The 15,525-nt window shown below is 41.0% G+C and overlaps 1 protein-coding gene across 1 annotated transcript; it reads right to left on the bottom strand.

The window, feature by feature from the left end:
- Nucleotides 1–5,476: 5,476 nt before the first annotated feature.
- Nucleotides 5,477–13,831, bottom strand: LOC117258610 (galactose-specific lectin nattectin-like). The gene is made up of 7 exons (XM_033629653.2): nt 13,732–13,831; nt 13,367–13,429; nt 13,081–13,093; nt 12,143–12,243; nt 6,101–6,235; nt 5,806–5,923; nt 5,477–5,701 (listed from the first exon to the last, which is right to left on the bottom strand). Exons 2-7 carry the CDS (start codon nt 13,427–13,429, stop codon nt 5,640–5,642), a joined length of 492 nt encoding a protein of 163 aa, XP_033485544.2. The 5' UTR covers nt 13,732–13,831; the 3' UTR covers nt 5,477–5,639.
- Between the last annotated feature and the right edge of the window lie 1,694 nt (nt 13,832–15,525).

Raw genomic sequence — 15,525 nt, 5'->3', positions numbered from 1 at the left:
CAACCCCATACTACTGGAGCACCCCCCACAGGAGGCCCCTGGGGACACGGTCGTAAGCCTTCTCCAAATCCACAAAACACATGTGGACTGGTTGGGCGAACTCCCATGCCCCCTCCAGCACCCTGGCGAGGGCAAAGAGCTGGTCCCCAGTTCCGCGTCTGCTCCTCCTCAATCTGAGGTTCAACTATCGACCAGACCCTCTTCTCCAGCACCCTGGAGTAGACCTTACCGGGTAGGCTGAGGAGTGTGATCCCCCTGTAGTTGGAACACAACCTCTCTTATCAATTAATTAAGATGAATATGTTCTTGGGCTAAATGCTCACATCATCATGCTGACAGGCTTACGAAATGACCGACGGGGGTCATGTCCTCCTCCCACTGACTGTACGAAAGAAGGACATTTAGGAGACTTTTTAAAGTTCCCTGTAAATAGAATTGTAACATAATTCAGTATTTTCATATCTCAACATCATAATAGATCCGTAAACTTTTTTCTTTTCCCACAGTGAAAAGTTGTGGATGGCACCAATAGAACCGTTCTGTCCGTCCCCATGTTTGGTCCCCCCTCTGTTGGGGTACCTAGCACACAGATCTGGTACTAAAAGGTGGAGCTGTGAACACTGCAGTCTGATTGGTCAGTAGAGGACGCTCACTCTGCTCAGGGCTGAGTTGTGTCTGGTTTTGAGGCTCATGTAACCACTGTTCATACTGTGGAGAGTTTTATTAGTAAACTGTAACTATAAAATGAAAGGATGTTTTGCTGCCTCTCACAGCAGCTGGAGTCTGAGAAAAAATAACTTCATTCACTGGGCCGACTGCCGGCAACTTTTAAGGTGGAACGTTAACTTGTAATGTTACTCAATGCATGAGTTGATGACGTGAATCCATCAGCACACCTTAAATTTCACTGTGACAACTTTGACCATCACTTTAGTTTTTATATGACACACACTTTTAGTAATGACTTTAAAAATATAGATTAATTTGGAGCGGATTATGTGAAGGTCATATATTCTAATCCTCACTTCCTGTGGGCTACAGCAACACTAAACCCCTGAGCTTGCCTGAGAAGGACTAAATGCACAAAGCTGCTATTTTTAAATATCCCATGGAGAGAGACTCTCACTGCAGCCTGTTCTATTTTGTTCTGAAAATGTGGGCGTGCAGCTTCGTTCTGTGGACGATAAACCAGGTGCAGACTTCCATCTGTGTCACCGCTGATGAGGAAATACAGCGAGTGCTGGACGGAGCAGTGAGTGACAACAACCCCACCCACATTTAAGAGGACTGGGTCTAGGTGCCATGTCTGAAGGGTTACTTTTGGTTCCAAAGGTGCATAAGTAGATAAGCAACCCAGTGTCCACAGGTGCTTGACAGTTACTCCAACATTACTGTCCAACTTCAGGCCCAACCAGCATACTTTGGGGCACACTGGGACATTGACATTAAACTACTCTGACATAAGAGATATTACTTCTAACCATAGTGTTTTAGAGCAAGTGGAAAAAAGAACCTTGGTTAATTATGCCAGCATAAATCGTGATGTTTGTCTTCCATCTTGGCTAATCTAACAGCAGTAATATACGCTCTGCACAAAATCTTATATTGTATAATCTTAAATTTCACACATTTAGAAGATCTCAAAGCTGACCTCCAAATTATGTTCCACTGGGTGGCAGTCAAAGATGTGTTTAGGTCATGGTCCCATGCCAGCTGAGGTGAGACCACACCTCGGGGTTGCCTTCTTTGGAAGCTGATCCCACTCTGGACATGAAACAGGAACCGCTTCCTCTTCACATTTCTTTTTCATTTCTTGAGGTTCCTCTTCTTCTTTCTTTAATCTCGCGGTAGGACATGCTGTGCAGGGGTTTGTCCTCCCAGAGGTATTCTCTTGGCAGCTCCTGTTTGGGGGCCACCCTCCTGATGTATTCCTGGATCTTGGTTGTTTCTTTGTCAGCCTAGATGTTGGATTTCAAAGCATCCATATATATCACACATCCTCTACATTTAGCACCTCTCGCTGGGGTTACTTGTATAGTGGCAGTCCAACAGCTCCATGTTCTCTGCTATAGTCCATTTCCCATCAGGGTGCCCTGGATCCTCAACACCTGACATGGACCTTGTTGACCTGAGCGCCGTCTGAGCTGGCATGACTTTTGTGTTTGCGGTTTGACTCATCCTGAGGTTGACTAGCAGCATTAAAAACCTTGTCTAAGGGTCTAGAATGGATAGCTCAGTGGCTCAGCATTAACCACTGAGCTATCCAGTTGCATATGTATATATAGTTATTATGTTGGTCTGTTCTGTACACATGACATCTATTGTACATCTGTCCGTCCCGGGAGAGCGATTCCTTCTTGTTTTCTGCTCTTAAAGGTTTTAATTTTGGGGGAAGTTATTCCTTATCTGCTGTGAGGGTCAGAGACAGAGGGTGTCGTATGTTGTAAAGCCCTCGGATTGTGATTTGTAATATTGGGCTTTATAAGTAAAACTGAAAATTAAATAAAATTGTCTGATGCAGCATTATGAGTAGAGGAACTGTATCCATCTCTGTTTGCTGCTCTTCGTTTATTATAATGTGTGACTTTAGACCTGTGGCTGTTGAAAGAGCTCTTTGTTTTGAACAGCGTACTGTACCGCGGTATCATTTGACTTCATGCAAAGTGGCCACAGGCAACACGAAAACCCGGGGGCGGGGGGGGGGTCAGTACCACAATATGCAACTATGGGCTGAAATGCTAAAGCTTGCCAAAAAAATAAACAGACATCAACATGTCAAATGATTATTTTAACAAATTATATCAATCAGAGAGGAAAAGTTATACTGACAAACGTAATATCGGTGGTCTATCTGTCACAGTGACCAGTGTCCTCTTCTCCTTACCTTGCTTATCTTGGAGAGAGGATTCCAGTGAATGGCCACACACACACACACAGAGGAGATAGTGTTAAATTACATAGAGAAAAACATGAGCGCCTACTGCTACACCAAACTGCCTCCCTGCACCAGATGAGCACCTAACTTCACTAAGCACGACTACCCATGATGACATATTGCTAATGTGGGTGTGCCACAGCACAGGGTGGCTACCTGACCCAAGCCCGAGTTCCTGTAACAAATCAGAAATTTTGCTCGAGTTCGGCCCACTTGACATGCTGTTACAGTTGAGTTCCAGAAGAGTTCATTAAGATACAGACTTGGAAACAATGTTAAGGCTCTAATTCAATTATATGTTTGTGTTATGTGTTGTGTGTAGTGTGTGAGTGAGATTGTGTAAAAGGTTAGGCCACAGTGTGTGTCTATTAGTTCCATTCCAATTGAGTGTGCGTGCTGAGCTGCGCTGCTGTGCAAGTGGCATGTTTGACTGTGCATAACAGCAGCCTTTTGATGGTCATTTAGTCCATGTGTGATCACAGTAAACAGACAAGCTGTAACCATGATAATAATAACAATGAAATATATCTCACCAGCTCTAGATAAAGCCCAGCTGGATACTACTCCAGGTGGAGGTGTCTCGTCCTCGGTCACATCCAGACCTTGAAAATAAGGCTGCAACTGGTCCCATTCCTTGCAACAGAGGCATTCCTCTTCTGTGGGCACTGGGGCACAGCATTCACAGGTACACCACCAATCTCCAGAGCTACGCAGCCTTGCAGCAGCCATTCCTCCTCTCTCGTCCTCTACCTGTTGCGCTTCTCTCTCTCTCCTCCTCCGTTCTTCAGTTTCACGAAGCTCTTCGTCAGTGTATTCTGGCTCAAATAAATAAGGGCGGCCATCAAACTCTGCAAAATCAAATTCCTCCTCCACAAAGTCTAAGTCTGGCAAAAAGTCAGCCATTATTCTATAAATCTTTCATAAAATAAATGAATGAACTTTTCAGTCTACTGTCCGGTTCTGCCTTCCAGCTGTTGCTGCTTGTTCTCGTGATATTTCGGCCGCACTTTGGAAAGCAGAGCGAGAGGGATAAACAAACATAGCAGCACACCGGTAAGGTAAGACAACACGTTTACATGTCGTTTTCTATATGTTCTCTGACATTTATCCTAACGATATGAGGCGGTCTTTGTGGAAAAAAAGCTTGTTTAGTGGACTAACTTTGCACTTGAAGGTTGCCCGTTCACTTACGTTTTAACAGGTCTGACGCTACTATGCGCCCCGGCTGTATCTATGCTAACGGCTAACATGCTAACTATTATTTTTATGTCACTAGTCACTTGAAACAAATTTAGGATGATAGGAGACAGGTTGAAATAAACCGAAATTTCCCTTTAAAATTAAAACCTAAAATTAAACCTTTATTAAAACATCTCAGTACAGTCAAAACCACACTGTTTCCCTCCAACTCTCTAGCCTGGCTCCAGACCATAGACCCCGCCCACTCAACTGAGTAGGCTTGCATCTCTGGTCTGGCATACTGCAATGAATTTGCGATTTATCTCGTCCAAACGATGGACGGACCAATGAACCCCGGGGGTGGGGGCGGGTCTAGCGATTAGCCAATCAGCGCCACGCTGATGTCAAGCTGTACGCCGGTGGGTAACTGGTGAGGATAGCAACAATGGCGACCACTACAGATCCTACAGATGCTATCGAGGTATTTCGCCACTACTCACGTTAATGGAGGACCAAATTAAGGAAGCTGCGAAACTGGATTTAACGGGGATGCAGCTGGGCGTGCACGACGACGGAGACATTTTAAACGGGCAATGCTCGCTTGTTTTCGGCACCCCCATGGATACTAATGACATCAGATTCTGGGTGAGTCGTTGATCTCTACTGATTGGTTAGGGAAAAATCTAATTCCCTCCTCCCCCTTGTAAATCGCCTTCAATGGAAGCCATGTCAGACTGAAGGTTCTGGGATCTTCAATCTGACGCTCAGGCTACCAACTCTCTGCTCGGGTTTACCAACTGCCCGGTGTGACAGAAAAATGCCAAATTGCTTGCCCACCTCCGCGTATCTTTTTAAACCCAATGTCAGTTTGAAATGATGTTTACGTCTCCCACACCTTGCCAATTATATAATTAATTTAAACAAATCTGACCTGGGGTTTGGTATTGCTCCAGCAATTAGTGTGTGAAAAGAATAAAATTGTGAAAGAGATGTCCTTTTTTCCACTTGAGCTTCTGCCCTGTTGGTGCGTGTAAATAGCCAGAATGCAGGAAATAAAGCGTCAGATGCTAAAATCTCCCCGGGGGAGGACCCCCAGACCCCCTACTTCATTTCTTTTATTTCATTTCGTTCCCCTTGGGCATGGGGCCACTATGAAGGTGTCTGTTACTTTTACACATTGAAGGTTTTAAGGATTCTTACCATGTTGGTAGTGCATTCCACCTCAAAGCAGGTTTTAGGGTTTTTTGTGTTGTTTGCAAGCAGACGTAAATGACAAAGATTTTTTTTTGTTTTTTTTGTTATTTTCAAAATGTCCACATGGAAATACTGATCTTTTATAAAGAGGTGAGACAGACTGCTGAACAGGATTTATCTGTTTATTGAATCAACTCATAAATCAGAAGTGTCAATATATCTTCTTGAAGTGATGTCATCGAGGCTTGACACCCTGGCAGAAGTGACATCATCAGTGGGGATGTGACATCACCATGGCAGATGTGTCAGGACATGGACATGGCGGGGATCTTCACAGGTGCCTTCCACAAATATAAGGTTTCTTTATGGTGCAAGCATTGTCGTTAGGTTTACCTAGAATTTAAAAAGTTAAAAAAGAAACAATTAGGGTTGCATAGAATGATTTCTTTATTTGCTGATTCATCTAGAAATATACGCATACGCGTATATATGCGTACCCCTGTAGTTCATCTCCATGCAGTGTTCCTTCCCGCCACCGTTGTTGGGCTCTCCTGGACCCCACAGACCATTAAAGTTTGTGTACTTGCTACCATCACTCCACATCCACACACCCTCCTGAAATAAAGTTTTCAGGGTCAGTTCAGTCCAGTCACAAAAATTATATTATTCCATCATGTAGTCCAAATCACACGTCAGACTCTCATCAATGCAGCTACCACATTAAAAACAGAATCAGTATCGGGCTCACAGGGAACAGCTGCATCACATCATGTTTATTGTCAAATCACTCACCTTTGTCGTGTCATGGGCTCCAACCCAAGTTTGGTCATTTGTGTCAGTCACTCTGTTGATCAGGGCTTTGAGAAAGTCGTGCTCACCTAGGTTAGCAATCGAAGCCAAATTCCCACCGAGGGCAATGCAGGCACGCTGATAAAAAAGACAAAGTGTGAAGTGAAAAAGATAAAGGGAGTGAGAGAAAATCACTCAGAGATGTAATTAGTTCAATGAGAAGAAGTGAATTAAGCTTCTTTTACTGAAAGATTCTTGTAAGAACACACTAATCAAAATGAGAGCTATTATAAATATTTTTCATATATTTCATATTTTGTTTCACATATATATATTTATATATAGTGTTACAATGAAGGATGTTCATTATAAACATGGTCAATGTGTCAAATAAAGAGGTAAATGTATGTAAAAGTAATCCCAGTGAGCTGAAACCTCAGGCCCCAGATTGTTCTGAATACTGTTTCCATCTGTTTTAACTACTCTGTCTCCAGTATGATGTCCTGATTTGCCCATTTTTTTTTATACAGCAACTGCTGCAACTAGAGTGTGCCAGGGCTGATGTCAAAACCCGGAAGTTTATCATCGCGCTGGTTCCCGGAAGAGAAAATGAAGGTGATTTTTGCATTGCGTTTTGGATTAGAAAATAAGCTCTGTGGCTAACACAAGTTTATGATACTTACAGGTTTTGTTCAGCGAGATAATCTTCACATATGAACACCTTTCATACCGCATTTGAAGCTTAAATGTGATCTGCAGAAGTAAAAACCTAATGTTAGGCTTTAACGGACTACATGACTACTCCACGGTCGCATGACTCTTGACGTCACCGCCACTAAGCTTTCAACTGATTTTGGCCACTTTATTTTAAAAACATTGTATAATGGGGAAATCGGACTGTTTAAGCTAAATAAGAAGCTGTAATGGCGGACTGCCAGCACTCTCGCCTGTTCGGGGGTGATGACGTTTAATGTCCCCGACAGGGTTTGTAGTCGTATTGAGCAACTTGTTAGCAACCGCCTTTTTTACGACACATAAAAGCTTCACAATTCACAGGTTTTATGACGTAGAAAAAAAACCTGAAACTCGCTTAAGCTTTTGTTAACCACAGACCCTATTTGAGGCATTTTACCAAAATCCCATTCAAAAAACGTATTGACTTTTAGACGAGAACCGGAACTGCTAAAAGCGCTAACGGAGTTCCGGGTTTACTGGCACACTCCATTAACCTGCTTGCCATCATTGTTAATTTCGCCTCAGTTTTGGATCATATTCCTGCTGGAAAAGTTCTTGTCTTGTTTAGAAGCTTTTATTTGCGATTTTTAATGGTAGAACATGACATCAATTTCCATTACAGTCATTCCCCGGCTGCAAGTACTCTGCTAAGGAACATGTGGCTACATGCTAACATCAGGAAACTTCGTGGTTGCTGATGTTGTTAATTACTCTCCGATTGCGAATCATATTCCTGCTGAAAGATGTCTAGTTGTGTTTAGAAGTTTTACTGATGATTTTTCACTGTAGAAAGTGTCGCTAATCTCCCTAACGGTCATTCTCTGGCCACAAGTACGCTGCTAATTTACATTTAGCTACATGCTAACATCAGGGAATCATTAACCTTGTTGCCACAATTTTATTTCTCCCCAGTTTTGAATCTGTAAGTACTTTGCTGATGAACATGTAGCTACATGCTAACATAAGGGAAATATGCAATTGTGGTTGCTGATGTTGTTAATTACTCTCTGATTGCAGATCATATTCCTGCTGCAACGTGTCCGGTCTTGAAGCTTTTATTGGTGATTTTTTAACGGTAGAACATGCTGCTAATCTCTGTTACAGTTATTTTCTGGCTACAAGCACACTGCAAATAACAAGTGGCTACATGCTAAGGTCAGGGAAACATTAATTTGGTTGCCATCATTGTTAATTTCTCTTCAATTTTGGATCATGTTCCTGCTGGAACATATCTGGTCTTTTAAGGAGCCTCTATTGGTTATTTTTCATGGTACAACATGTCGTAATCTCCGTTACATGCTAACAACAAGAAAACATAATCTCGGTCACTGGTGTTGTTAATAACTCTCCAATTGCAAATCATATTCCTGCTGGTGTTTTTTAGAAGCTTTTACTGTTGATTTTTATTTGGTAGAAAGACTTCATACAGAAGGTGGACACATTCCAATTGACCTAAGGCTAAGTCCCGCCCTCAAACGCAATGAGCCAATCACAGTGCGTATAGCCATTCCCATACACTGGGACATTCTCTGCCTGGACGTCCATTGAAATGCATTACAGAAAGTCAGTTTCGTTCAGTTTTATGAGCTTTTTCTGAGATTTGAAGTTTAAAAATGGTCAAACGGTGTGCATGGGGTACATGCAACTCTGACACAAGGTATCCTGAGAGGCTGGGCGACCAGGTGTATTTTTTACACTTTAAACCACATCTCAACCGAGAAAAGTGTCTCCTTTGGATAAAGTTGTGTGGTAACGTTAGACCACAACATCAACTCAACGTGAATAAGATTAACAATGATGTCTACATCTGTTCTAAGGTAAGTCAACATTGTGTTTGAGGCAACATATTGTCACTTTGCTGGAAAGAAATATAAAGTTATCTTTAACATCTCTAGCTAACGTTAGCTAAAGTTAGCCTAACGTTAGCTCCTAGCTGCGTTGTTCATCATGTCACCTTGTTTGCTGGGAGTTCATTAGCCTATTTTGTTCTAGTTTTGTACTTTGGTGATCGTACATCATTGTTAGCTGTTGTCCAAAGGGCTCTAGTTAAGCTAACGTTAACTTCTGGAGCTTAGCTTCATTAACTTATCTGTAATGGCAGAGATAACAAAGGTTGGCAAACGTTATGCTGAATGATTCAGTGTAAATACTGTAGCACCAAACTAACGGAGAGACACTCTTGGTAAAGATGGTAAAAAGGCCGTTATCCTTTTCTCATATTCTGAGCCAAAAACCTTAACTTCAGTGGCACTTTAACTTGTTGTCTTTGATGGTGACGGCAACCAGATGCGGTTCACAAGCGTACACTGTGACCTGTAAATTTTGGCTTGTAATTTAAGCTTTTCATCGACCTTCTCAACAATAAAATGATGAATATATCCCTCCAATGCGTAGTTTAGGCCCTTTTGGTTACTTCTCAATGACATCTGATCGTTATGTCCCCAAAAATCATCAGTTGCCTCTTGTGAAATGCCGTGTACTGTGACACCTGCCATAGCGCCGCTCACTGAATGTTGATAGTTTGTCCGAGTGAATGGAGGGGGCTTGGCTTAGCCATAGGTCAATTGAGTAGAAACGCGTGTAGTAGTGTTTCTCCTGCTGGCCCTGTCCATGAGTTCCCACTCAGCTGATAGATTTTACAGTGTGATAACGTATCATATTTTTTAAAATCACTTTTCTCATCTTGAGGGATGTTTTACAAATATCGTGGAGTAGAGGATTTGAGGAGGGACACTGGGATGAATCCCTGGATATTTAAGCATGGTGGGACCCACAGAGCAACTCACTATAAACTTACAACAGCTGAGCGACTAACTCAGAATTTGCCTTCTGCTAACCTGAATGGGAATAGAATGATTTACAGACGTCTCTTTCCGAATCTATGTCTATGCTGAGCATGGGCGTGGTAGTGGGGGAAAAGTGGACCTGACTACCCAGGGCCCGAGTAGGGAGAGGGGCCCATGAAAATCCTGATTTTTTTTTTTTTTTTTTGTGATGTTTTTATTTCGAATGAATTGGGCCCTCCAATTAATTGGTGTCATAATTTATTTCAAATATATTGATAACATCAACTGAGAGAAAGAACTTTATGTCACAGTCCTCCCACATATTGGACATTCTGGGGGCCCCCTCTTGGAGGCGCGAAATGGTTTAGTCCGCCCGACAGCGACCGGAGATAAGTGTAACGTCAGTGAGCCCAGATTGAATGACCTGGGGGCTAGACATCATGCTGCCCAAAAAGCATAAATCGGGGTATCAAAAGAAGAAAGAGAGGAAAGAAAAAGAAAGAAGGCAGAATGAGGGGAGGCAGCTGTTGACTGCTTTCTTTCCCAAAGGTGAACCGAGTTTGCTTGTTATGCAAAGTCCAATTAAAGTTAACGTAGTCCACTCCAGACAGCTGCTGCTGATGTTTGTATGCTCACGTGAGGTCTTTAGCTTAGCTAGTTGCCAACAGGGCTGCTTGCGGCTGTAAGTATAAAGACAATTATGGGCCAGCTAAGGTTAGTTGTCAACATTAACCAGTTTCAGAAACAAACAGTGGCGCTGGCGCAGCCGCAACAGTTGGAGCAGCAGTGGCCAGTCCTGGCAGCTCTTCTGAAGATGAGGCTGAGATTAGAGATGAGCAAAGACAAGGTGAGATCGTTGTTCAAGTATTCAAGGGCGAGCTCCCCCCTCCGACCCCCCCCCCTTACATTGTTATGTTGGTTCGCGAGGGAGAGAGAGAGAGAGCGAGCGCTTCCCGACATGAGTTTTGGTTCACGCACGGAGAGAGAGAGAGAGAGAGAGAGAGAGAGAGAGAGAGAGAGCTGCTGACTGGTAGAATTGCTGCCTAAATGCGAGTTGTTTACCTTAAGTTTAAAGTTTGGTTCAGTGCGTGTGCTATAGCCTATTGTCTACTAACACAGCAGAGCTGAAAGTGAAACTCCGTGCTGAGACTTAATAAATGATCCACCTAGCAATATTTCTGCTGCATATATCAACATGTAAATAGCTTACCAATATCACTGTAGGCTCAAGTGCACACTAGTAATATATTAATTGAGCAATAAAGCAATTTATTATTTTTGTCTGGTAAAAAGCCTTAGCATTGCAGTGCAGTGCTGTGCTTAAAAGCTATTGTAATGCTCAGTAAATTCATAATGTTACCAAAGCCAATGAATAATCATGTTAAATAACTGTGATCTCAATATCAATCAAAAATAATTGTGATTATGATTTTTGCCATACATTTTTGCCATAGATAGAGATAGAGAGAGAGAGAGAGTGAGAGAGAGATAGGTGTAGGAAAGAACATAGAAAAACAATTAGCTATTCCTCTCAATCTGGCTGAAAAATGGCTTAAAACATTTTTGCCTCTGCAACTTGCTGACCATGATGAATACTGTGTGTTATAGCAAATAATTAGGCTAGTCTAAGCATCTATTGTAGGAAAGCATATCTGATGTTTACTTCACGTTTGACTTTTAATGAACATATTTGCAACCTTTCACATTATCTTTGTACTTGTTCTAAATGGTAGATGTCAAGCGCTGTCAAGCGCCCTCTTGTGGATACTTACCAGTTATGACTGTTTGGTTGACAGCCTTAGAGCTCAGCCCATAGCAACACAAAAATGAGCCCCATTTAAAAGACAATCCGTCAACATAATAAGCAATGCTTGGCCATATGTTTCATTATTTTTAGCAGTTTATCTTGCACTGAAATGGCTCTAGAAATACAAAGTGAGCTTGCTTTAAAAAGTAGGTTGGGTTATTTGTATGTTAAGAGGCTAATACCAATTTTTTGTTCTTGTAGATGTAGAGAGTTCTGCATCAGATGCTGAAGGCAAGGAAGGGTGTAGCTTAAAACCCTATTTATGCTTTTTTATTTTAAATAAATACTTTTTTTTCTTCTTCTTTTTTTTTTTTTTTTTTTTTGCTCACACGCCTCGTGCACTGGCATGGATAGGGGCCCACTGACATTGAGAGTGTACAGGGCCCAGAATTTGGTGCTACGCCTCTGATGCTGAGAAGTCTTTTTGAGTCCCATGACATCACATCACAGACCCAGATGTTGTAATTCCAGGTTTGGCCACTATATAAAATTGGCTTCAAGCGCCGCTGCTGTTCCTGGGGGCTTGGTGAACACAGGTCCCAGCACAGACAGTATGAAGAAGATAAGGTGTTTTTTGACTATTAAGGCATGTGAACATGTTGTAGTAGAAACCTTAAAGAGAAGTATGAACCTAAAAACAAGCATAATGGGTCCCTTTTAAATCATATGTAATGAACACAGTTTGGCAGTTGTAACTCATATTATTCCATAAAGTACCTCTGCATCAGCCCAGTCCTTTGGAGCATGGTGGTACATGTAACAGTTATCTTTATACTGGGTCCAACCAGAAGGGCAGGTCTTACAGGGGTCACAGCAGTCTGAAACACAGTTGTAGATGATTAGAACAACAGTAACACAAAGATTGATTCATCTGCCCGGTAAAAATTACAGTCACATTACTCATGTTTGTCTAGGTTTATATTTATTCAGGTGTTTAATAATGCAGCACTCACATGCCATAAGTAGATAGGTAGTTACTGATCTGTAATCATTCCTCTTACACTATAAGAAATGGGGGGCAAACGACAGTTCTCGCCATGTGAAAAGAACCACCAGGTTCATTGGAAGCTAATGTGACGTTTCATCAGTCTACATTAGACAAATCAAGTGCACACCATCCATAGTTTGTCTTTTCAGCACAACATTCCTTCTTTGTGTGTTCAGGAATTTCCCCTCGGGGGTTAATAAAGTATATAAAATTAGAAATTAGAAAATCAGGGACAGTGTTGCCTTGTTTAGCTGAAGCTTTTTTGTTTAACTTGTCCTTTTTGGATAAACTTTTGAACAAATCTTTGCACAGAGGGAGGACGGTGGATTTTGTTCCCCATCACCGACACTCAAAGTGCAGTAAGAAGGGATCTGTTAATGGCCGCTATGAAAAGGAGGAATGATTACAGAAGTAAAACCTGTTCAAGTGTTAATTGGGCACATGACTATTGTTTTAAGACAGAACCTGTGAACCTATCCTTTTAAGTGAATAGGTGCTTGAAGACAGTGGAAGTTTATAGATATTATAAATCAATAAAGCTGTATTTGTCTGCTCAGGAAAGCAGCAATCTTAGAAGAAAAACATTTGAAAACTTATAATAGTTTGAACAGCAGTCACAAAGTGCCAGCTGCTGTATTATAACCATACAACTTTGAGAAGTACCAACCTTGACACTGCGCCTGTGAACGTAAAGAAAAGATCATTAGCACTGAACTCAACTGGAACTTGTCTCTTTTTCTAACTAAGACTTGAGCTTTATTGTGTATGTTATTGCTCAGTATCCATTACCTTACTCACTACATTTCATCACACTGGTAGTTAGTGTGAAAACAAAGTATGGAAATGACAGATATGTTGAAATCATGATGCTGGGCTCAGAGACACGCTACTAGTGTTTAAAGATCAGGTGTTATAACACAAACATCTTTCTGAAATGAATGTATATTACTTACATTTCCAATCCACAGTCCACTGGTCAAACAGAGGACCGCAATCAAATGAAGACTTGATGCCATCTGTGGAAAGACACAGTATATTAATGAAACTATGCACCATAGATCAGTATATGAATTGTGTAACTGTTAACTTAAATTACAAAAATTAACTTTTTAAATATTATTTTTTACAGCATTTTTTATTTTTTAGTGATATGGAAAAAGAAAGTGAGCACATTTTACAGGAACAATAAACTGTAAAAAAAGGGGATTTTCCATTAAAGTGAAAATTAAATGTAATAATGAAAAGATAAAAAGTCTTTTCTGTAGATATGAATGAAAACAGCTGATGCAGTGATGACAGGCAGGAATGAGAGCCTTACCTTGTTGTGATGATCAGGTGAGGTTGCACTTGCAGCAGTAGCAGGTAGCAGGGTGTCTTTGAGAGGGAAACCTGCAGTTTATATACCTTCTCTGGTTGTTTTGACTCCAACACCTGCAATGCCTTTTTCTTTGATCTCAAGATAATGTTTAATTATTGTAATTGATGTTTAATTTATTGGCTCTGACTTGAAGAAAAACCAGAATGTTCTTCAAACAGTTACAAATTAGAAAATGGAACTCAAATGATATTTGACCCCAGGGAAGGGAGAGTCCAGGATGACATAACCACTGGTCAAAGTGAGTTGTGCAGGTGTGCTCTCATAAGTACTTGGGCATACATAAGGACTGCTTATAACACAGCTTAATAAAACAGCAGTTTAATCCTTACTCATGCAAGTAGGCACTTAGTTTCATGGCTTGTGTATTATGGTTTTATGCGTCTTTGAGCTCCTTCTCATTCCTACAGTGCCTGTGTTTTTATATCTTTCTCATGTGCAAAACTTTATATATCCTCTGCTTATTTTTGTTATATGTAATTCATTAGATTTGTGGTGTAGCATTGTACTGTCATGTTGATTGCAGCTGGGTAAAGCGCCATTACCCAGTGAAATTTCCCTCTAATTGGGACAATAAAATATGTTACTCAGTAGGCCATTTCCTGCCAGGTGGCTGCATTCCAGCTGCAACCTGAGCAGATCACTTTAGACAAACCTGTAGTTCCAGTGCTTATTATGAGGATAAGTCCATTTTAATGACTGAAACACGGCAAAGAAATTTTGTCATCCATAACTGGACTAACTTTCTCTGTTGGCTACAGCACAACAAAGTAGAAGGTATCAACAATAAGCACAATTAATTGCCTTTATCTCCGAAAAGTGTGTGAGAAAACATAGAATATATTCCTAATCTATCCTCCACTTAGACTGAAATAGATTTTGTTTATAGGTAGCTAAAATGCATTTTGCTGAAAACCCTGATTCACTGCAATGCATAGCAAACAGGGAGTGCATCGACCACCATCTACTGAATTTAATACACTGACTCTAGATAAGTACCTAATGTAACCCCGCTTCAGAAATCCCAAACTATCCCTTTCATAGAAAGAGAAGCGCAGATATTGATTTTTATGCTTCTCTCCCAGAGGCATTATGTTTTCAGATTGTCCATCTGTCGGTTCATCCGAACATCATGTGAACGTGACATCTCAAGAAGCCTTGAGAGAATTTCCACAGATTTGGCACAAACGTCCACTTAGAATCAAGAACAAACTGATTCGAATTTGATGGTCAAAGGTCAAAACATGTTAAAGCTAGTTGCGCAATTTCATGTCATACGCTTATTCACGAGAGTCGACCAAATAGTGGCACGATAGCCAATCACCACTGATAGATCCTCTAGGGACGTATTATGCTGAGAACGAACCAGCAGAAGTTCATTCAGCAATTTCACGCACGTATGATGTGAGTCAACACAAAATATTCTAGGGTTCAAACTTGGGGGACAAGAATTGATACAGCATGGTATCATGATATTTTTGTGTTGCAATATTGTATTGTCACACAACGCCAACTGTTGATTTTTTTATTATATAAATCATTAATATGAAAAATACAAATTAAACTTTAGGTACTAGAATTATATAATCAGGTTTGTTTTCAGTCCTCTAGATACATTTTAATGCTACAGAACAATGGCTGAAGTGAGATGAACTGACTGAAAACAAATAAAACAAAAGTTGTCAAAGTTTTGTCTTTGTGGACATAATTTATTGTTGAAAAAAGGTAATAAATTGC

This window comes from Epinephelus lanceolatus, chromosome 8 (assembly GCF_041903045.1).
Source record: "Epinephelus lanceolatus isolate andai-2023 chromosome 8, ASM4190304v1, whole genome shotgun sequence".
NCBI lineage: Eukaryota > Metazoa > Chordata > Actinopteri > Perciformes > Serranidae > Epinephelus > Epinephelus lanceolatus.
This window is presented reverse-complemented; position numbering and strand designations above follow the sequence as displayed.